Source organism: Misgurnus anguillicaudatus, chromosome 7 (assembly GCF_027580225.2).
Source record: "Misgurnus anguillicaudatus chromosome 7, ASM2758022v2, whole genome shotgun sequence".
NCBI lineage: Eukaryota > Metazoa > Chordata > Actinopteri > Cypriniformes > Cobitidae > Misgurnus > Misgurnus anguillicaudatus.
In genome coordinates, this window is record NC_073343.2 from 27,767,003 (window position 1) to 27,790,851 (window position 23,849).

Here is a 23,849-nt window from a genome sequence, read left to right on the forward strand (position 1 = left end):
ACTACCTTATTAAAAGTATATGTTGTTAACAGACCTGCGCACCACAGTTAACAGTGCCAACGGGCAAGGTTGGGGTGGGGCTTTGGCTTAAGGGGGCCCGTACATTTTTTTGCATATGGGCCCGGGACTCACTTGCTACGCCACTGTGTATTTGTATTATGATCGGCTGTCTTATGTTAACCTATCAAGGGAATTCCCAAATACTAGACTTTTAGCATGTGAAATTTCTATATATGGGTAGCAACTGGATATGATGTCACACACTTAAGTTTTGTTTTTATACACACATCATGGTTTCTGGCGTGCATGTACCATTATGGTTGCTTTTATTATTACAGTAAAAAATAAGGCGCTATTTTTTATTTTCAGTTTTTCATTCACCTGAAAAGGTCACACTGTGACGTATCCTTCATCTGTCATTGTGGCTGGAAGGGATACAGCAAAGGCTTTTACCTTAGTCCTACACCCAACATTTCACTGTATTTAGGACGTAGCTGTATCCTATCTAGCCAGAACCACTCCCAAAACTCACCCTAAACCCTACATCTTGCGAGAAACTAGCATTTGCCGTATCCCTTCTAACCAAAACCATTATGTTGGTCACGTGTCTTCATGTGGTACAAATGCGGGGGTCAGATTTCATCAAAATGCAGAATTTTTTTCCCTTGAGCTTGCATTTCTTGTCTTTTGCATTCGTATGCATATGAAACGTCGAGTGTGACCACAGCATAACCTATTTTTTCAGTTTGGTTTCCATAAATGGGATGTTCTCATTTTCCTTGTATGGTATAATGTTGGTGACCTCGTTATATCTATAAATAATTTTTCTGTACGTGTGCCTGCAGGCCAGGGGAAAGAAGCGTCAAAAGGGCTGGTTTCGTGCTTCACACGTCAAACTATTGGGGTCAAACAGTGGCAAATCCACACCTGCATCTGCGGCTGGTAAGAACGGATCATTTTGACTCTAAATTCTGATTGGGTGTTGTAAAATGATTATAAACACACACATTCTGATACATTTCACAAAAGCAGTAAGACTCTTAACACGGCCTCTTGTGGCTTTGTTTCTGGCATCTATTTCTTACTGTAGTTTGTCAAGTTATCGCCATATACGACTACACTGCAGCCAATGAGGATGAGCTCAGCTTCTCCAAGAATCAGATCATCAACGTGTTGGACAAAAACGATCCTGATTGGTGGAAAGGAGAACTCAATGGGGTCACAGGCTTGATCCCTACCAACTATGTGAAAATAACCACATCAGATTCAGACTCCGGTCAGCTGGGTAAGTAGAGCCCCATAAACAGACATGACTCTTTTAGCTTTTATTGTATTGTCAAACTAGTCACAATCACAAAAAAATAATTCATATATATGACAGATATTTTATAATAAAACTTTCCTCAGTTTCATAGTATTTTTTCCAGCTCCTCTAGAGTTAAACATTTGAGTTTGGCCGTTTTGGAATCGATTCAGCTGATCTCTGGGTATGGAGGTGCCACTTTTGGCATGGCTTGGCGCGGTTCGTTGAATCTGATTGGACCATTGGCATGCGCCTAAAAAAAATAACCAAAGAGTTTCAATATTTTTCCTGTTTAAAACGGGACTCTTCTGTAGTTACATTGTGTACTAAGACCGACAGAAAATTAAAAGTTGCAATTTTCTGGGCCGATATGGCTAGGAACTATACTCTCGTTCTGGCGTAATAATCAAGGACTTTGTTGCTGTTACATGACTGCAGGAGGCGCAATGATATTATGCAGTGCTGGAAAATAGTCCCCAGCTATTGAAAGTTACCAAGGGGGCAATTTTCGGGCACTGCGTAATATCATTGCGCCTACTGCAGCCATGCTACAGCAGCAAAGTCGAAACTCTGATCATTTTTGAGCGCGATGCTAATGGTCTAATTAGATTTAATAGATTGTGCTAAGCTATGCTAAAAGTGGTACCGCCAGACCAGGAGATCAGCTGAATGGATTTAAAAACAGTAAAACTCAAAAGTTTAACTCTAGGAGAGCTGGAAAATGAGCATATTTTCAAAAAAAAGTGGAGTGACCCTTTAAGGCATATGTTACATTTTGTGGTGCCTATATAGGTGATCTTTCTATATAGTTTTCTGATAATGTCATGACTTGATTTACGTTACATTTTAAGTACGTACTTAAAAATAGTTTTTATTAAACTTGAAATATTTTAGTGCAGTTATGTGGTTCCCTGTGGTTAATTTTTTGAGTTTGACTGAAGGAGTTTTATCCCTGAATGATCATGTCCATGTACAACAGGATAATTTTCATCTGTCGTATTCAGTCAAACATTCATTTCTTATATACCTGCTTTTCCTTTTTGGCTCTTGTATTTTTCTTTTTAGGGTGGTAATACCTTTCTTCCGTTTGCCCATGAGAGACCCGCTGTCCCCCCTCTCATGGGGTGATGGTAACACTGAAACCAGCATAGATTCACCTAATGACCCCATTTCTAACTCTCCCTACTCATTCTTCATTTATTTTAATCTACAACAAAGCTTTTTCACACATTGAGTGGTAATCTGGGTCTTATATATGTATAAAGGGGGGCAGCGAGTCTTTCTCTTCCATTTGTGACCGGATTGTCTTTTGTTTTTTTGACGTTTCCTAATTTTTGCTTTTTTGATCCAGTATGGTCTTTTTTGGATGGTGGGACTTCAGTTTGGTTAAATTAAAAGGATAGTTCATCCAAAAATGAAAATTCTGTCATCACATATTCACTCTCAAGTTGTTACAGACCTGTATAGATTTCTTTGCTCTGCTTAACACAAAAGAAGAAATTTGGAATGAAAACAGGAGCACCGTTGACTTCCATAGTAGGAAAAACAAATACAGTGGTGCTCAGAAACTATTTGGTTACAGTTATTGTTCAAAATATCTTCCTTTGTGTTCAGCGGAGCAGGAAATGTATACAGGTCTGTATTAAGGGGGTCATATTATGAGAGATTTTCAAGATGTAAAATAAATTTTTGCTGTCCCCAGAATGTGTATGTGAAGTTTTAGCTCAAAATACCATATAGATAATTTATTATAGCATGTTAAAATCGCAAATTTGTAGGCCTGAGCAAAAGTGTGCCGTTTTTGGGTATGTCATTAAAAATGCAAATGAGCGGATGAAATGCAAACAATCACAATGATGGTGGTTTGTTGTAATTGAAACTCAATTGTGCTGTCAAGTCCTTCTTTTCTCCCTCTTTTTCTCTGAACTAAATGGCAGTGCTGTGGTTGGATAGTGCAGATAAAGGGGGCGGTATTATTGTAATTCGCCTTGCTACCTACCTCACAAAACAGGCAAAATTTGAACGACCTAATTTTTCACATGCTTGCAGAAAATAGCTTACTCAAATTAAGTTACTGGGTTGACCTTTATCACATTTTCTAAGTTTATAGAAGCACTGGGGACACAATTATAGCATTTAAACATGAAAAAAGTCTAATTTTCACGCTATGACCCCTTTAACTTGAGTATAATGACAGAAATTTAATTTTTGGGTGAACTATCCCTTTAAGGGACACACTAATCTGCATTTACTATGAAACTGCCTCAGTAAAGATTTCGAGTGATTATTTAGACTTTACGGATGCATAGTTGTGGATAATGCAACTTTAAAATGTGGCGTTTTGACCTTTTAAAGAACAAATGCATGGCATGTGTATTGAGGCAGTTTCATGTGAATCGTACAGATGGTGTAAAATTTAAGTTTATTTTGTTCCATCAAATTTATACAATGGCAACTTGTATTAGTAATAACTGTTTGTGGTGTTTTCCAAAACTGGTAATGACTGCAATCTGAAATGCTGTTATTTTAAAGGGGCCATGGCATGAAAATCTGACTTTTTCCATGTTTAAGTGGTATGATTGGGTCCTTAGTTCTTCTATCAACCTAGAAAATGTGAAAAAGATCAACCCAGTAACTTAGTTTTGGTAAACTATTCTCTGCAAGCATGTGAAAAAATAGGTTGTTGAAATTTGGCTCTCCTTATGATGTCATAAGGAGCTCTTGTTATAATACTGCCCCTTAATCTGCACTATCCAATCACAGCAATGCCATTTAGTGCAGAAAAAAGGAGAGAGAGAGAAAATTATTGACAGCACAATTGCATCAAACCACCATCATTGTGATCAGTGGTTGCACTTCATCCGCTCATTTGCATTTTAAAGGACACACCCAAAATGCCACATTTTTGCACACACCTACAAAGTGGCAATTTTAACATGCTATAATAAATTATCTATATGATATTTTGAGCTTAAACTTCACATATGTACTCTGGGGACACCAAAGATTTATTTGACATCCTTAAAAAGTCTTGTGCCATGGCCCCTTTAAGCTTTCAACGATTTCGCCTTGGGTGGTATTGTTACATATTTACTGCGTTTTATGCCATGTTTGTGCATGACTCGCTTTTGTATAAACAGATTTGTTAATATTATACAGGAAACTTGTTGAAGTTGGAGACGAATGTTTGCCTTGATATGATTTATTGTTAATCCTTCAAATTAGGGCTGTAACGATTAATCGTGCAAATGCGCGTTTTCTCAATGAATGAATTTTAATGAATTGCGCTGAAATCCCAGCACATCCCAAAGCCAGGGGGCGCTCTCGTGCAGAAAGTCCTTTGTGCCACAGAAGTAGTAGCATTACAAACGCTAGTCCAGAAAACGTCTATAGGAATATTTATATCGCTGTTCTTCAAATTTTTTCAGGTATTTTCATGATAATAAAGAATATTGTAAATTATTTTGTTTAACGTGTGCACGTTATAGACGGTTTTCGCAGTAACAACATAAACAAGCGGCATTCGTGGTCTACGCGTAGCTTCCGGTAAACTCCGCTAAGAATAAATGACAACAAAGTACTTTAAACATAGTTTGTTATTTATATAACAAGCAAAATAAACAACACGTAGATTACCTATGAAACCAAAACATTTGTTATTTTCGACGAGGTATTTGTTGAAGAGTTCAGTCGGACCATAAAAAAAATGAAACCGAAGGTAATGTTCGGACCAGACGCGTATCGCGTCACCGCACGTGCGTCCGATGAAATCGTATATAAACGACTCCGACTCCTAATGATTTTAGATTGATAAGGATTTTCTACTAAACAAATGCCGTAGTACACGCACAAGCTGCGCATGAAATGCAGAATCACAGCCTTCAATTCAGAATCGATTTCAGACAGGCATTTTTAATGGGACACGCGATTAATCGTTACAGCCCTACTTCAAATATATTAAACGCATTGGATCTTGTATGTATATCTTTGATTAAAGACTTCTAGACATTAAATTCTTTTGAAAAAAAATCTCGTTTTGATTTCTTGTATTAATTATAAAACGACACGCATACAAACGTGAGCCGGATAAACAATCCTGAAAAATGAATTATGATCACCTAACTATCGAGCTAATAACAGATATCAATAGTTTGACATGTTCTAGTGTCTTGAATACTAAACCCCATCCGTGGCTGAATTTCCAACAAATTTGGCATCAATATTGACAGTAATAATCTTGCTAATCTAAATCTACTGTCAACTAGTTGCTATTAGCCTTTTGCAGTGTTATGGGTGAAAACAGATTAAATAATCCTGCAAGCATGCGATTATTTGGGGGGTAGGCTATTTTTATGGCTATGGGATGAGGACGATGAAGCCCCTCTAAAGACTCTGGCTCCCCGGATGGTCAAACTGGCAGACCACCACCAGGTAAGGAATCACATCGGAGCGTTTTGGAGTGCCTCAACATTCTGTTTCCCACTTTCCCTGCTGGTTTTTGAGTGCGCTTGAACGTGTTTGGGCTTTGTTGTTGGACGTGGTTAAAAGCTTAGGGATCTTATGGAGATGAATTTGGTTTTATTTATAGCAGGTTTGTTTTTTGTTGGTGAATTTACCTGTACCACTTTCTTGTAGTTTTACAAGAGAAGAAACGACAGGATTCAATTGATGAGCTCATTGATACAGAAGAGAAATACACGGAAGACCTACAGCTGGTCCTGGAGGTACACATCGTGTATTTCACTTATACATTTATTATTTTAGCAGACCCTCTATACAAATAAACTTAAAGAAGATAGAAAAGCAAGTAGTAAGCCTGAAACATTGATCTAACTTTCAACTTATTTGCCAACTAGTTCTTTGGGAAATTTTTTTAATATATCAAATGTTGCTCAAAATATTTTTGAAGTATGGCATGTGACACTTTTAAGTTTTTTCCGGTAAGGTCTTCTACAAGCTCATGTCTGAGTCTGGTCGACTGACGGAGGCTGAAATGAACATGATTTTTGTGAACTGGGGGGAACTTGTACAGTGCAGCAGCAAGACGCTAAAGTATGTTTTTGGTTAATCATTTATGCTATTGGTTCACTATATTTTTATTAATGTGCACATGTGCATCAACACCAAATTTATGCATGACTTATGTATTGTCAGGGCCCTAAAGGCAAGGACGAAATCGGGAGGAGAGCCTGTTCACATGATCGGAGATGTCCTGGCGTCCGAGCTGTCGCACATGCCGGCCTACATCCGCTTCTGCAGCTGCCAGCTGAACGGTGCTGCTCTGCTACAAGAGAGAACGGATCAGGACCCAGATTTCAAAACCTTCCTCAAGGTAGTAGCTCATACACAACTTGACTTATGACTTAAAGGGGCCATGGCACAAGACTTTTTTAAGATGTCAAATCAATCTTTACGGTCCCCAGAGCACATATGTGAAGTTTTAGCTCAAAATACCATATAGATAATTTATTATAGCATATTAAAATTGCCACTTTGTAGGTGTGTGCAAAAATGTGGCATTTTGGGTGTGTCCTTTAACATGCAAATGAGCTGATGAAATTCAAACACTGATCACAATGATGGTGGTTTGTTGCAATTAAAACTCAATTGTGCTTTTCTCTGCACTAAATGGCTGTGCCGTGGTTGGATAGTGCAGATTAAGGTGGTATTATTATAATAAGAGCTCCTTATGACATCAAAATGTTTTAAAGCGGAACCGTGAACATGTGAAACACAAAGCTTTAAAAAATAGATTTGACTGAAATATTTTGCTTCGTAAATACATTAATGTTAACCTCTTGATATCTTACAGAAAATTGCCACAGATTACCGTTGTAAAGGAATGCCACTGTCCAGCTTTTTACTCAAACCAATGCAAAGGATTACCAGATACCCACTTCATATTAAAAAAGTGAGTATATTAAAACAAGTTGCTAAAAAAAATTCGCAATGAAGTCAATTATAATCTACCCGTGTGTGTGTATCTGTTCATGTATAGATTCTCAAAAGTACTCCAGAAAATCATCCGGACTATCCTCATCTCCAAGAGGCATTGGAGAAGGCAGAGCTGCTGTGCACTCAGGTGAACGAGGGCGTCCGAGAGAAAGAAAACTCTGACAGATTGGAGTGGATCCAGTCTCACGTGCAATGTGAAGGAATCACAGGGGTAAGAAAGCACATCTGGGATCACATGTTGATAGCTTGCTAAAGGCTGTTTAGCATTCGATTCTTGGCATTATATACTTTGGATAAATGTATACATGATTGTAAAGGAATAGTTCACCCAAAAATGTCGTTCCAAACTCGCAAGACCTCCGTTCATCTTTGGAAACACAGTTTGAGGTGTTTTGTATTTGGTCCTAGAGCTTGTTTGACCCTTCATTGAGAATCTAGTAACGGTATACTGTCCATGTCCAGAAAGGTAATAAAAACATTATCAAAGTAGTCCATGAGACATCAGTGGGTCAGTTAGAATGTGAAAATAGTATTGAAAATACATTTTGGTCCAAAAATAACAAAAATTACGACTTTATTTAGCATTGTCTTCTCTTCCGCGTCTGTTGTGAAGCGCAGGCGCTAGACTAAAGTCACGTGACTGCAGTGACGCTGATGACGTGTTATCTGGTGCGCCCCAGCTGTTTTTTTTTGTGCGACTGGGCTTCGTTTACAGTCTAAGGGAGACGCACGCTGCAAGTTTGAAAAAAAACCTTCGCAAACATGTCTGAGGATAACACAGCAGTCACGTGACTTTAGTCTCGCGAATGCGCTTCACAACAGATGTGGAAGAGAAGACAATGCTGAATAAAGTCGTAATTTTTGTTATTTTTGGACTGAAATGTATTTTCGATGCTTCAACACATTTTAACTGACCCACTGATGTCACATGGACTACTTTGATTATGTTTTTATTACCTTCCTGTACATGGACAGTGTACCATACATGGATTTTCGGTGGAGGGTCGGAAAGCTCACGGACTCAATTTAGGGCATCTTGGGCTGTGTTTCCGAAGATGAACGGAGGTCTTACGACTTTGGAACAACATAAGGGAGAGTCATTAATGACATTGTTTTCATTTTTGGGTGAACTATCCCTTTAAAGGGCACACATTATGTCCATTTTTACAAGATCTCAGGTGTGCCTAAAATGTTCTAAAACAAACACATTTAGAAAAGCGTTTGTGTAAAATTAACCACGCAGGCAGTGGCTGTGTGCGGGGCTTGTTTGTGTGACATCACATTAACAAGAAAATCAAAACGGCTTTCCAATGAGACTGTTTTGGTTTAATGTGGAATAAAAAATGAGAGGGCGTTTTTTTTTATTGTGTGGTTGTTTTGGTCACACACTGCGAACACACATTTATGTCCAAACACCTTGAAAAAGTGGATTTTGCATAATGTGCCTTTATAATTACAGGCTTCTTATATTGAAAAATGTCTTACTTTAGTTAGTATACAGTATACTCACCTAATGTATTTGTGGCATTACTCAAAATAGTTAGCAGGCATCTTCTTCCTTTATAGTTTTAGGGTGAACCATAATCCGTATTTATAAAACACTATATTCAATGTTGGACCAAGTGCATGTTTTACACTGAAAGTAAAGAGGACTAACTTTTCTGTTACTGGTCTAGAATCTGACCTTCAACTCTCTTACCAACTGCCTGGGTCCTCGGAGACTGCTGCACAGTGGGAAGTTGTTCAAGACAAAAAGCAATAAAGAGTTATACGCCTTTCTGTTCAACGACTTTCTGCTGTTTACCCAAGCTGTCAGGCAACAGCTTGGGTTTACCTCCTCAGGAACAGAGAAGCTCTTCAGCCCCAAGTCCAACACTCAATACAAGATGTACAAGACGGTAGGGTCCCACACCTCTCTGTAAAGAGACTATCTATTATTATCTTTTGCAACCGTATATCTGAATGTTATATAATATTTCATGCGTTGGCAGCCTGTGTTCCTCAATGAAGTTCTGGTAAAACCTCTGTCGGATTTATCCAGTGATGAGCCTGTCTTCCACATCTCCCACATAGACCGTGTGTACACCCTCAAGACTGAGAACATTAATGAGAGGTCAGTTTCAGAAGGTCACACTCTTAAGGGGGTCGCACACCGGACGCGCAGCTCAGTGCTGCGCTGTTCTAAAAAAATCTAACGCATTATTTTTTATGAGTATATGCACACCGGCGCCGACACGTGACGCATGTCCGTGGCACCCAGCTACGACTCAGGAAGTTGCTCAAATCCCTGTCGCGCCACAGAGCGCCATTCACATAGTTTAAATAAAGTTTAATTGACATTACCTGTGAAAACATACCTGACAACTCTAATTATGAATAATTATTACAAGCTTATTTTGTGTGTACTTGCTTAAAATGTGATTTTATCTGAAAAAGTTAAGGATTACAGCTTTTAGTAGATATTTTCTATAAGGGACAGTGTATTTGTTTTATTCCAGACTGTACACAGGAAATGATCCAAAACAAAATGTAAAGTCATTTGCTTATGTAAAAAATATATATAAAATACCTTCTTGATGTCCTGTTAGGACTGCATGGGTTCAGAAGATCAAAGCGGCATCAGAAGACTATATTGAGATGGAGAAGAAGAAGCGGGATAGAAACTTTCAATGTAATTCCTTTCTGACACTAAACCTTACTGATCTCAACTCAAATTCTTTTAATCTAATGAAACGAATGTATCAATGACTTGATTCAGATTCAAGATTAGCTTTTTTCTCTTTATGCTCTGTTTTACAGCTCGCTCAATGAAGGCAAGTGGAATCGGTCGCCTGCTTGTCACCATCTTAGAGGCGACGGAGTTGAAGTCTTTCAAATCAAATGGTGAATAAATGGTTTATTACAAAAAAAGACTTTCCCAGTGAATTCCTGTTGCACTATTACAGTCTAATTGTTTCTTTTTCTTGTAGGAAAAAGTAACCCATACTGTGAAGTGACCATGGGCTCGCAATGTTACACTTCCCGGACCATCAATGACACCGCCAACCCTAAATGGAACTTCAATTGTCAGTTCCACATTAAAGATGTGTATCAGGATGTCCTCTGCATTACCATTTTGGAGAGGGACCAGTTTTCACCAGATGAGTTCGTATACCAGCATTATTTTAGGAGGACTACAATACTATTTATACAGTGAAACAGGCATCGTTTAATTTCTTTTCCCTCTGTAGAGTTCTTAGGGCGCACTGAGGTTCCTGTGGCCACTATTAAGAAAGAGTTGGAGAATAAAGGTCCATCCACCAGGAGGCTTCTGCTTCATGAAGTTCCCACTGGGGAGGTTTGGGTTCGCCTTGACCTGCAGGTGTTTGACCACAAAGGCCCCAAATGAGATGAAGCTTCCTTTAAAATTGCACCTCAAGCACATTGACTCACCACAAACCCACTTGCTTTTGCCTTAAAATGCTCTCTATTACTGTGGAAAATGCTACTGAATGTGTGAGTTTTTGAAAGACGAGTTAGCAGTCACAACTTTGCCAAGTTTCATTTTTGGATTATGTGACACGGGAAGAAAAACAAGGAATTTTTGGGGAGATCATGAAGGTTTTATTGCGTAATAAATTTACCACTGGATGTAGAGATATCTCAGGAACATTTTCCTTTGAATATATACTGTCTTTTGTTGCTGTACTAGAATCTATATTTCTAAAAACATTACTTACCTTGATTTGAAGTTGATGTCCCTTTTAAACTTGAAAATTCTCACCAGGAACACTAAAACAGTGATGTTTTTAATGGTACCATCTGCCATATTTGCCAATGCTAACTTTTCACCTTCTTCACCGTTACAAAAATTAATTTGCACCAGCCAGTTTATCATCTACAGAAACGTTTAAAAGCTCACGTGGTCGTTGTAACATTTTTGTTGGGCTTACTGTTAGTTTTATTTACAAAGGTACAAATGAGGTGATTAACAGGGGGTGATTTTGCTGTTGATTTTCTGTACTTGACTGAGTTTTATTTATGTTAATTTATGCGCCATGGACTATCTGCACATTTTAGGCTGCCCAATATTTCTGGATTGCCACGGAGCATTCAGTTAAGGTCTTAATATTGTAAATTGTATTATTAAACTGTAACAGTATGGATGTAATAAAGTTTGTTGGATGTCTTGTTTTTTTTTTTTGCTTTCTGTATTTGTTTATTCTTTTAGACGCAAAAATAGCTGTAATAATGTATACGAAAAGCCTTCAAATAAGCACAAATATGCAAAAATTCAGGTTTCAAATGGAAATAAAAATTTGAACTTGTTTAAATAAACTGAGTTAATATTTTCTTCTGCAAGTTATGAATAGAGTGAATGTGTTATTTGTCTGTCAAATGCGTCAGCACGTGGTGCAGCTCATGAATATTAATTAGCGCTAAATAACAACCTATAGTGTCGGGTCACGTAATTCATATTCATGAGGAAAGCTTTCGTTGTTTGTTGTTAAGTGCGACCGAACTACCAGACACGTTTGCACACGTGCGGCTTCTTCTTATACATTTTAAACATTTAATTATGAATCCATTTCCACAGTTATTAGAAAACTGTCTCATTGACACGAAACATGTAGAGTGTGCGGCGATAATCGTGGCTAAAAGTGGCGACATAACGGCTGCTTCCAAAAACTTTACAGTAAGTTTATTGTAGGCTACCTCGGCGTCAGTAAAACAAACATGCATATTTTACACTGTTTTATATTTCTAAGAGTTGTTCTGAATAGGCATAACTATTTAGATAAAGTTAAAATAATAAAATACGTCTCTGTAACGTTACAGCTGTCTTCAGAACAAGCGAAGGTATTTGTAGACGCTTTCAAGCACGTGAATATAACGCGGCAAAGAGGACTCGGCTATAAAGGCAAACTTTACACCTGTGTACGGGCTGACAGACACTCAATATACTTCAAATGTGTGAGTAAACCTGCTTACTGTACCATACATATGTGAGTAAGGCTTAGTTAATCCTACTGTATATGCGAGTTAACCGTATACTCCAAATGTGTGTGTAAACCTGCTTACTTAGTATACTTAAAATGTGTGAGTAAAGCTGCTTTGCATACTGTACTTCATAGTTTCTGTGAACCTAGTATAAATGTGAGTAAACCTACTTGCGTCCTTCGTGTACTGTAAGTTAACCCTAGTATACTACAGAATGAGTAAACCGGTTTAGCATACTTCAGATGTGTGTGTAAACCTGCTTAATGCATCCTTTGTGTGAGTTAACCTTAGTATACTACAAAAGTAATAAAACCTGCTTAGCGCATCATTTGTGTGAGTTAACCTTAGTTTACTACAAAAGTGAGTAAACCTGTGTAGCATACTTCAAATGTGTGAATAGACCTGCTTAAGTGCATCCTTTTGGTGAGTTAACCTTAGTATACTACAAATGTGAGTAAACCCGATTAGCATATTCAAATGTGTGAGTAAACCTGCTTAGTGCATCCTTTGTGTGAGTTAACCATAGTATACTACAAAAGTGAGTAAACCTGTGTAGCATACTTCAAATTTGTGAGTAAACCTGCTAAGCATACTCCAAAATTCTCGCGAAATTAGACTTATGCGGTGTCATGAACATTTTTGATAAAAAGTAAATGCTATCAAAATAAGAAGTATACAGTTACAAACATCTCTTCATGTACTATTTTGCACATGATTTCAAATGACATCATACAAACCAGTTTTGTTGTTTTTTCCACATTTAATGGGAAAATTTTCATTACCGCAACGTGCCCATGACTGGATTTGGGTTCTTTGACAAGGAAAATTAAAAGCTTCAGTGCATGTTATACTATAAACATTTACAGTACAGAAACATGTGGTATTTGGTGATCATTGGTAAATGTAGAGACAATAATAAGGAATATAAATGTGTCCAAGACCAATTTTCTCATCCTCCGCAACAATTTTCAATTATTGTTTAAGCCCTCAAGGAACTAACATTTTCAAAGAAACTTTTGGAAGGGACATAATTGACTGTGACACTCAAGATGGCTACCAAGTAAGCAGTTCTTATTTTTTCTCTCCAGTTAAAAGTAAAAATTGTGTTGGTCATAGTACATCGACAACTTTTTAGTTCTCATTACCGAACATGAGTTTGTAAAGGCATATATTTACTGTAATATCATGTTGCAGTAATGATAAGATTTGATAAGGATAATCTAAAAAATGTAAATAATTATATAGGAAATATTTTTCAAATCCTCTAAAAATAATGGTTATAGTAAGTTCAGACCTTCATCTTATATGAGCAAATAAATTGGCTTCAAGGGCTTTTTAAAAAATTCTGATGTTGGACACCTTCTAAATCTGGATTTCGTGAGAATCACCCAAATGTGTGAGTAAACCTGCTTAGTATACACAAACAAAATGTGTGATTAAACAGATGTGTAATATTTTGTAACCCGTTTTGTAAATGTGTCAGTAAACCCACTAGTATATTTTAAATGTAAACCACTGAAGTAAACCTGCTAGGTATACTTCAAATGTGAGAAAACCAATAAAGTCTCTAATTTTTTTGCGTAGGAAGGAAGTGGCTTGATGGTGGTGAGAACGGCACTGTTTGTGATAGTTGCTACTTACTCAAAGGACATGTATCCCAGTATCTGCGTGGAAGCAGTTGAGAAACTAGGTAGGTTATTTGTTCACTTTTTTAACCCCATCTTGAACGAGTTAACTTATTTTGCACAGTAGTTAAAATTTGGTGACACTTATTATCTTTGAAATTTTAGCTGAATATCTACGAGAAAAGGATAAATGAGGCTCATCGTATCTGACCCGAAGAGATGACACTCAAAAACAAGACTCAAGCATGAATGAATGTGTACACCTGAGGGTGGTGCCAATTTAACTATTCACAGGTGCATTTATCTTTGTCTTTTGATACAAGAAAACAAGTAAGAAAACATTGGTTTTGAGAACATTTAGTATGATTTTAATTTACAGATTTGGCATTTTAAAATATACACACCACACCAGTTTACACACCTTAGCACTTAACATAACAAAACAGCAACTCAACTGCCACAACGTAGGCAACAAGATCTTTCACAGAAAGAATATAGAGACAATCTGTTTCAAAAACCCAACTAAACATTTTGAGTGTTGGTTATATTAACAGGAAACCTGTTGCAATCAAAGGGGATAACATTCTTACATTAATTAGCTTATCAGAATTTGTTTAAATTAGACTGAATAAAGTGGTTAAGTAACGTAAGACTGTAACCAGAAAGAAAGACCAGAATGAATCTACAGTGATGCAATCTGATTATTCACAGTGTTATCTGAAGCAAGTCTGTGTCACAGACTGAACCAAACGCCATCCATATAAATTGCATTTTTATGTTGCATACATCTATATCACAAACATGTTATTTTGTAGACTAATACAACCGATTTAATATGCAGTTTTGTTTAAATCAGCTAGGCTTTAATGAGCACTGCTTTAACAGCAAGCCCTTCATCATTCATCTATTCACATCAATACTAGTTCAGTGTGCACCTTGTTAACAATGAAAAACCTTGAGAAAACACTAAGGGGCAGTTTCCTGGTTGTTCCAAACTCGTAAGACCTCCGTTCATCTTCAGAACACAGTTCAAGATTTTCTACATCTAGTCCGAGAGCTTGTTGACTCCCCACTGAAAATCCACGGTATACCGTCCACGTCCAGAAAGGTAACAAAAACGTCATCAAAGCAGTCCATGTGACACCAGTGGGCCAGCCAGAACGTGCCGAAGCATCAAAAATACATTTTGGTCCAAAAACAACAAAAATCACGACCCCACTCAGCATTGTTTTCTCTTCCGCGTCTGTTGTGAAGCGCATGCGCGAGACTAAAGTCACGTGACGCGGATGACGTGTAATCCTCAGACATGTTTGCAAAGTTTTTTTTCCAAACTTACAGCGTGTGTCTCCCTCAGACTGTTAACGAAGAAAAAAAAAAAGCTGGGCGCACCAGATAACACGTCAGCCGCGTCACAACAGATGCGAAAGAGAAGACAATGCCGAACAAAGTCGTAATTAAGTGTGCTTGCAAAAGCACACTTATTGTTCTTCTTAAGTTTTATTATTAAGTGTGCTTGCAAAAGCACACTTATTGTTCTTCTTAAGTTTTATTATTCTTATTATTATTAAGTGTGCTTGCAAAAGCACACTTATTGTTCTTCTTAAGTTTTATTATTATTATTATTTTTCCCGGGTAGATTTTTTTGGCCAGCTCTAGCGACCAGACCGTTTGACGCAGAGACACCGTTCAAACTTTAAAATGTTCGGGCAGTACCGGTGTAAGTTGCTTGAGAAGATGAAGTCACAGATCCATGTCGTTCGGCCACCATATTGGATAGAACACAAAACCTTAAAAAAGTTTCACAGGTCACAAATTTTGTCCAAACTTCATGAAATTCCACGTACGCGATCCTTGGACCGAGCCTCACAAAAGTTACTAGAAGGATTTTTGATTTTCGGAAGCGTTTGCGCGCCACAGCCCAAACTAAATGTGCGTCAACGCCGCCAAAACAGGAAGTAGTTCAAATCTCAATATGTCTGTAACATTTATTAACCAAAATGTTTATATGAACTCTTTACTCCAATGTGAAGATGCCCAAGATAAAAAAAACATTGCAGAAACATGTCTATATTATGTTATTTTCACTTTAAAATGTCCAATTAAAACCTGTGTAAAATTAAAAAAATGTCATTAGCCTTTACCAGTAGAGGGCAGCCTTTACGTTCAAACGTGTTTTTTAGACAGAATGTAAAGATAGCGGCAGCCATCTTTAGAAGCTAAGCTAACAGGCTATTGCTCCGTGGAAAAGTTTGAATAACAATGGCGGGATGTAGTTTTAATGTTAAAATGGCAAAATGGAATTTAAAAGAGCTGTTGAGAGAATCATGTGTTCCTTTAAGAGCCACAATACAGCGAAGAGCTGAGGAAGAGAAAGCAGAGAAGCCCGGAGAAGAGGCGACAGCCTCAGACTCTGCTGCGAGCCCGTGGAGGACTCAGTAACCTCGGCTGCCACTCAAGCTTCGTATCGTATATGGACAGATTCCTGGATACATATTTTTAGAATCGTAAACTTCATCTTATTCACTATACAGTATGCGGTTTCGGACGCAAAACTGCAAATGGATTTTATATTCTGAATGCTTGAATCAACGCGAGCTCTCTGGAGAACGTGCATTTTCACATACAGGTAGGAATTATATGATTCAGACATATTTTAATCCCTTTCTTTTATTTCAGTGATATATGGCACAACAAGTTTAATTCCCTTTTTCATCAATGTAATACATTGTAAACGTATTAGTTTGTAAAGACGTCAGTTTCGCGTCCTCCGGTAGCAGTGATCGTTTGGCATCGGTATTTTAATTAATTACGAAATTTGTATTTTATTTTTAAATTGCTATCTTGTGTTTCTGGCGCATTCGCGGATTAATGACTCATTTGAGTCGTTTTCATTACAAAGTGTTGCAAATAAATGAGTCTTTTGAGTCGACTCTTTACAAAGCGAATGGGCCAAATGTTTTAAAGTGGTTCGCGAATCAGTTTGAATGAATTGTTCAGATCGCTTCAAACACGGAATCGTCCGAAGCTGTTTTACTCGTAACCTATGTAGAAACACGCAGAATATAACCAGTGTTGGGTGACGTGGAAATGAATTTACCAATCTTTTAACTAAAAGCAAAACTTCACACATGTACCCGCCATTACATACGCGCGACCGCCGACCTGTTCGTCGTCAGACACAGTTAAACGCGTGCAACCTCCAGAAACACTGTAGCACAGATTGAAGAAAATCCATCGATGATTGACGTCTGATTCGCTGTTTAATGTACTGTATGATGTAAGTGATTCTCACAAAACACACGTGACATGACAACGTAAGAAAACATGAGTTTTGTCTAAGTGTAAACTGTCAATGTCCTCAGACCATCTTAGGAGATTCCAACTTTATACATATACAAAACTGTTGTCAGTTTACTTGTCTGATATTTCAGCTACAAGCTACATTTTTCTGTATACTGTTGGTGTATGTTGCAGTTTTACACATACTGTAGAAATGCCCTTCATAAGTATTCTTCTGTTTGCTGTGGAGTCAAGAAATGTCTAAACATTAAAAGATGAACATGAGACAAAAGTACAGAATCTGTCGCATTATTTTTTTTAATGGGCACTGAGCTGTGTCCTGATTGTTTACACATGAAAAGCATAAAATATGTAGGATCAGTTTGATTCACTTATGTGCATTTGTGTACAATACACATAAGTCAGCATTTAATGCTGTTGTTCTTTGTTGTTAAAGCATGTATGTGTTGAAACATAAACAAAGGTTAATAAAATGTGACATTCTAAACTTCTGGTATACTGATATTTATCTTACCAATTTCTGGTCTCCACATCAAACAGAAAAATCTTGTCTTTATTGTTCTGATACTTATGGAGGGCACTGTGTGTGTGCGTGTGTGTGTGTGTGTGTGTGTGTGTGTGTGTGTGTGTGTGTGCGTGTGTGTGCATATATCTAGATTTATTTTTTCATGAGTAACTAGTAACTCGCTACTTGAGTATTATTTTCATTGCATACTTTTTACTTCTACTTGAGTAATTATTTATTTAGTTACTTTTACTTTAACTTCAGTAAAGTTTTTGGCTACTCTTTCCACCTCTGTTAAAATCTTCATGAATCTAGGCTGAGTTTGCCACGTTGAAGCCTAAATAATCAGACAGATAGTAAGTTAATCGCCCATCGCTCACAGCCCAGCACCTGCATCACTGCATGCGTATCGCGCTGACAAACATACACCTGATTTTACTGCCCTGACGAAATCTAAAAGTATAATTTCTCTTATTAGAAGCTAGCCTAATGTTTGCCAGCTATTAAAATGGCGGTTATAGTTTAAATAGAGGTCGTGAAATAATTAGCATTGACAAAAAACTGCATAAAACAATGTTATATTCCATATTATAAACTTTTGGTTATGTGTACTTAAGTGAGTAAATAAGTTAACCGCAAAAACTAAATGTGCGTCGACGCCGCCAAAACAGGAAGTAGTTTATCTCAGGAACGCTTTCACGTATTGAAACCAAACTTTGTACATGAACTTGGGACTCCAATGTGAGGATGCACAAACTAAATCGGCGGCACCAGAGCAAGCACACTTTTGCAGTTCGTCCCGAAATGCATTTTCTAGTTTTTATTATTTTTCCCGGGTAGATTTTTTTGGCCAGCTCTAGCGACCAGACCGTTTGACGCAGAGACACCGTTCAAACTTTAAAATGTTCGGGCAGTACCGGTGTAAGTTGCTTGAGAAGATGAAGTCACAGATCCATGTCGTTCGGCCACCATATTGGATAGAACACAAAACCTTTAAAAAGTTTCACAGGTCACAAATTTTGTCCAAACTTCAAGAAATTCCACGTACACGATCCTTGGACCAAGCCTCACAAAAGTTACTAGAAGGATTTTTGATTTTCGGAAGCATTTGCCCAAAACAGGTCAAAATATACCTATGGCGTAGTCCCCAAACAGGAAGTAGTTCATATCTCAGATTGTCTGTAACATATCTTTATAATTTTTTTAATATGAACTCGGAACTCCAATGTGAACATGGCCAAGATAAAAAAACATTGCAGTAACATGTCTATATTATGTTATTTTCACTTTAAAATGTCCAATAAAATCCTATGTAAAAATAAAAATGTCATATAGCTTTTACCACTAGAGGGCAGCCCAAGCGTGTTTAATTGCCTTGCCTTCACACGTGACTAGACCGAAACTTAGTCCGTGCCTATTGAAAACTATATATACTGAGGATTATTTGATACTAAATCCAATGGAATATTAATATTTCTCATATACATTTGTGTACAAAACTGCAAATGGATGTTATATTCTGAAGGCGTGAATCAACGCGAGCTCTCTGGAGAACGTGCAGTACAGGTAGGAATGTTTCGGGGATTCAGACGTAAAACCCTTTCTTTTATTTCAGTAATATATAACATGACAAGTTTAATTCCGTTTTTCATCAATGTAATACATTGTAAACGTATTAGTTTGTAAAGACGTCAATTTCGCGTCCTCGCGTAGCAGTGATCGTTTGGCATCGGCTCTATAACAGCTGCATGGTTTAAATGATTGTGAATTGACGCGAAAAAGTGTCACTTTACCTTAAATCATGCATGTTATGCCAAGTGTATTTAACGTAAACAGTCATGACTTTGAGAAATGTATGAGACATTAAAACACAGCTTGCCACAGCTAGAAGACTGCGTATATTTACATAATCTTCAGATAAGAAAGTTATATATCATCGTATGCTTAACTAACGGGAACACGATCGATTGCATTATGCTGTCAATCATTATGCTGTCAATCACTCAGCGAAGCATTGATTTCACATGGAAAGCAAGAGGACAGGGTCGCAATCTTGATGCGCGTGCATATGTTGTTGCATGAGATGCAGAGCGCGAGTCACCCCTTCACGTGTATTCGCGCTTTGGTCTGCCCGCGTCAAGATGCAGAGACCACGGACTCTATGGCTGTTTTAACTTTATTTATTGTATTTCCAGCTTACAACAACTCCTCTTCCGACAGTTGTTGTCTGATATGTCGGCTCAACGATCACAATGACATTAGATGTCTTAATAAAGGAAACGATTTTTGTGAACTAGATAAAAGATCCTGGCGTTTCTCCGAAGTTCAAAGCAGACAAAGGCTCAAATATTATGCGAGTCATCGTTCTCACACAAGAATGCAATTTAAACGTGTAAGTTAATCGCCCATCGCTCACAGCCCAGCACCTGCACCACTGCATGCGTATCGCGCTGACAAACATACACGTGATTTTACTGCCCTGATGAAATCTAAAAGTATAATTTCTCTTATTAGAAGCTAGCTTAATGTTTGCCAGTTATTAAGATGGCGGTTGTAGTTTAAATAGAGGTCGTGAAATAATTAGCATTGCCAAAAAGTGCATAAAACAATGTTATGTTCCATATTATAAACTTTTGGTTATGTGTACTTAAGTGAGTAAATAAGTTAAATTCTCAATGAGTGTGATATGGCTCTTATTTACCCCTTTAAATGAAGAATAAAGCTTACTCGGGTATCTTACAATGCACTTATGTTGTTATGCAGTTTTAAAATACAAAATACGAACGTCTGGATGTAGATAAAGCCTACTTGGTCATATTACAATGCACAAGTTTTGTTGTATGCAGTTTGAAAATACATGTTTGTAGAAAAAGTATATTGTACAATGCACTGATTTTGTTGTTATGCAGTTTCAAAATACAACATGAGAATGTTTAAATGTATATGTAGTCATCATCACTGATGTATCTCTGGCCCCCATGACAAACTAATTGAATAGCCCTGTCGTAGACGCTCAACACACAATCATATTCATAAATAGTAAAGAAATGAAATGATATTAGGCTATCAGTGCTGCTGTCGCTCTTTCCTATCGCTTATTTTAAAAATGAGCTTATGATCAATAAAATGCAGCTTACATCTGCTGCTTTTGGTGACGTGAACTCTGGCCTACATTAAGTCTCATGTTTTTAAGATTATCTTAAGTACTAAAGAAGAATTTTTGGTATATTATGTACAAAACTAGTGTGTGAAAATAGGACACTTTAAAGGGATTGTTCACCCAAAAATTAAAATTATTTAAATTACAATTCTAAAAAAATTTAATAAGAAAACACTGAACATGTGCAGCATAGCTGTTATAGTTGGTTCTAGGCTAGCTAGAGCGGGTTATCTAGGCTTGTGATCCCTGTATTTACATAAAATGGTCTGTGCTAAACCCCGGATGTCCTTCAATGCTGGAAACACCCCTGGTTACAAGCCTGTATACATTTCTGTGTGTGTGTGTGTGTGCGTGTGTGCGTGCGTGCGTGCGTGTGTGTGTGTGTCAGGAATGCTTTCACGTAGAGGTCGACCGATATGGCTTTTTCTCTGGCCAATGCCGATATTTAGAAATCAGGGCAGCTGATGGCCGATATGTTAGGCCGATTTTCTATATGTACATAATTATCAAAATGTTCTCATCATTAGCAGATATTTTAAATGTAAAAATGTCACTATTTAAGTCAAAGTCTTTTAAAAAAATTATGACTGGTCTTTCTGAAGAGTTTTACAACCTCCTCTGCACCATGCATTTATCAGACACAGATATTACCTGACACTCTTCTGTCATCATCTTTGATCAGTTTTTTACCATGGCTTTTATTGCTTTGTAGGATAAAATCCTTATTTGGTAGACCTGATAAAATATTTATTCATCATAAAGTTAACATAGTAATAAATGTCTATGTTTTTTAGTTGAGACTGTTATTTAGGGCAAATCTTTCTAAACAGATTTACATTCTCCTTTCTGAGGCGCTATAAGTGACTGATTGTGCTGACAGTGACGTCTTGTGAGTTTAGTGTTGGGACAGATCTGTTGTTTCAACCGTTCATTCAAACGAATCCGTTCAAAGGAGTCAGTTCGCGAATCGGACGCATTGTGTTGTAATCCAGGCTGAGCAGCGCAAAACTGTAAACAAAGTGTTACTGTAACAACACGAAAAACATTTCCTCGGTGGATATGATTTGGTCTTCCGACCTTTCGCCATCGAGTCAGTTTTGTTTTGAGTAATAAAAGCAGGGAGACAGTTTAAAGACAGAACTGTCTCCCTGCTCTCCAGTAACGCATAACTTATGTTGTTATGCAGTTTTAAAATTCAAAATACGAACATGTCTGGATGTAGCATTTTTTTGTGGAGGGAGGTGCCCTTTTTTTTAGGTTAGAGCAACTGCCCCTTAAAATTCCTGTGCACGTCCCTGATGCTTAGTTACTGTTGAACGGGAACACGATTGATTGCATTATGCTGTCAATCACTGAGTGAAATATTTTTTTTTATGGTAAATTTTAGAGAAACAGTTGTTACAAGTCTGTATACATTTCTGTGTGTGTGTGTGTGTGTGTGTGTGTGTGTGTGTGTGTGTGTGTGTGTGTGTGTGTGTGTGTGTGTGTTTGTGTGTGTGTGTGTGTGTGTGTGTGTGTGTGTGTGTGTGTGTGTGTGTGTGTGTGTGTGTGTGTGTGTTTTTAAAATGTTCGGGCAGTTCCGGTGTAAGTTGCTTGAGAAGATGAAGTCACAGATCCATGTCGTTCGTCCGCCATATTGGAAACCTTAAAGTTTCACAGGTCACAAATTTTGTCCAAACTTCACGAAATTCCACGTACACGATCCTTGGACCAAGCCTCACAAAAGTTACTAGAAGGATTTTTGATTTTCGGAAGCGTTTGCCCGTCACAGGCCAAACTAAATGTGCGTGGACGCCGCCAAAACAGGAAGTAGTTTATATCTCAGGAATGATTTCACGTATTGAAACCAAACTTTGTACATGAATTTCGGTCTCCAATGTGAGGATGCACAACATCAAAAGAACAATTTTTTTCCTAAAATTTTACGCTGCCAAACAGGAAGTAGTTTATATCTCAGGAACGCTTTTACGTATTGAAACCAAACTTTGTACATGAACTTGGGACTCCAATGTGAGGATGCACAAACTAAATCGGCGGCACCAGAGCAAGCACACTTTTGCAGTTCGTCCCGAAATGCATTTTCTAGTTATTATTATTATTTTTATTATTTTTCCCGGGTAGATTTTTTTGGCCAGCTCTAGCGACCAGACCGTTTGACGCAGAGACACCGTTCAAACTTTAAAATGTTCGGGCAGTACCGGTGTAAGTTGCTTGAGAAGATGAAGTCACAGATCCATGTCGTTCGGCCACCATATTGGATAGAACACAAAACCTTTAAAAAGTTTCACAGGTCACAAATTTTGTCCAAACTTCAAGAAATTCCACGTACACGATCCTTGGACCAAGCCTCACAAAAGTTACTAGAAGGATTTTTGATTTTCGGAAGCATTTGCCCAAAACAGGTCAAAATATACCTATGGCGTAGTCCCCAAACAGGAAGTAGTTCATATCTCAGATTGTCTGTAACATATCTTTATAATTTTTTTTAATATGAACTCGGAACTCCAATGTGAACATGGCCAAGATACAAAAACATTGCAGTAACATGTCTATATTATGTTATTTTCACTTTAAAATGTCCAATAAAATCCTATGTAAAAATAAAAATGTCATATAGCTTTTACCACTAGAGGGCAGCCCAAGCGTGTTTAATTGCCTTGCCTTCACACGTGACTAGACCGAAACTTAGTCCGTGCCTATTGAAAACTATATATACTGAGGATTATTTGATACTAAATCCAATGGAATATTAATATTTCTCATATACATTTGTGTACAAAACTGCAAATGGATGTTATATTCTGAAGGCGTGAATCAACGCGAGCTCTCTGGAGAACGTGCAGTACAGGTAGGAATGTTTCGGGGATTCAGACGTAAAACCCTTTCTTTTATTTCAGTAATATATAACATGACAAGTTTAATTCCGTTTTTCATCAATGTAATACATTGTAAACGTATTAGTTTGTAAAGACGTCAATTTCGCGTCCTCGCGTAGCAGTGATCGTTTGGCATCGGCTCTAT

At 37.6% G+C, this 23,849-nt stretch overlaps 2 protein-coding genes across 2 annotated transcripts in view; both read left to right on the forward strand.

The window, feature by feature from the left end:
* itsn2b (intersectin 2b) overlaps positions 1 to 11,430 on the forward strand; it is a 43,507-nt gene extending 32,077 nt beyond the window's left edge. The window contains exons 27-39 of the mRNA XM_073869687.1: positions 846 to 942; positions 1,091 to 1,285; positions 5,939 to 6,027; positions 6,249 to 6,355; positions 6,458 to 6,635; positions 7,116 to 7,214; positions 7,302 to 7,469; positions 8,935 to 9,156; positions 9,250 to 9,371; positions 9,847 to 9,929; positions 10,058 to 10,141; positions 10,228 to 10,400; positions 10,488 to 11,430. Coding sequence (XP_073725788.1) covers positions 846 to 942; positions 1,091 to 1,285; positions 5,939 to 6,027; positions 6,249 to 6,355; positions 6,458 to 6,635; positions 7,116 to 7,214; positions 7,302 to 7,469; positions 8,935 to 9,156; positions 9,250 to 9,371; positions 9,847 to 9,929; positions 10,058 to 10,141; positions 10,228 to 10,400; positions 10,488 to 10,646 — 1,776 coding nt within the window. The 3' untranslated portion in view covers positions 10,647 to 11,430. The remainder of the gene's footprint in view (positions 1 to 845; positions 943 to 1,090; positions 1,286 to 5,938; positions 6,028 to 6,248; positions 6,356 to 6,457; positions 6,636 to 7,115; positions 7,215 to 7,301; positions 7,470 to 8,934; positions 9,157 to 9,249; positions 9,372 to 9,846; positions 9,930 to 10,057; positions 10,142 to 10,227; positions 10,401 to 10,487) is intronic.
* A 293-nt stretch (positions 11,431 to 11,723) lies between these two features.
* pfn4 (profilin family member 4) lies at positions 11,724 to 14,217 on the forward strand. Its single transcript, XM_055173266.2, has 4 exons — positions 11,724 to 11,933; positions 12,077 to 12,211; positions 13,823 to 13,928; positions 14,029 to 14,217. Exons 1-4 carry the CDS (start codon positions 11,817 to 11,819, stop codon positions 14,055 to 14,057), a joined length of 387 nt encoding a protein of 128 aa, XP_055029241.2. The 5' UTR covers positions 11,724 to 11,816; the 3' UTR covers positions 14,058 to 14,217.
* The last annotated feature ends 9,632 nt before the right edge of the window (positions 14,218 to 23,849 follow it).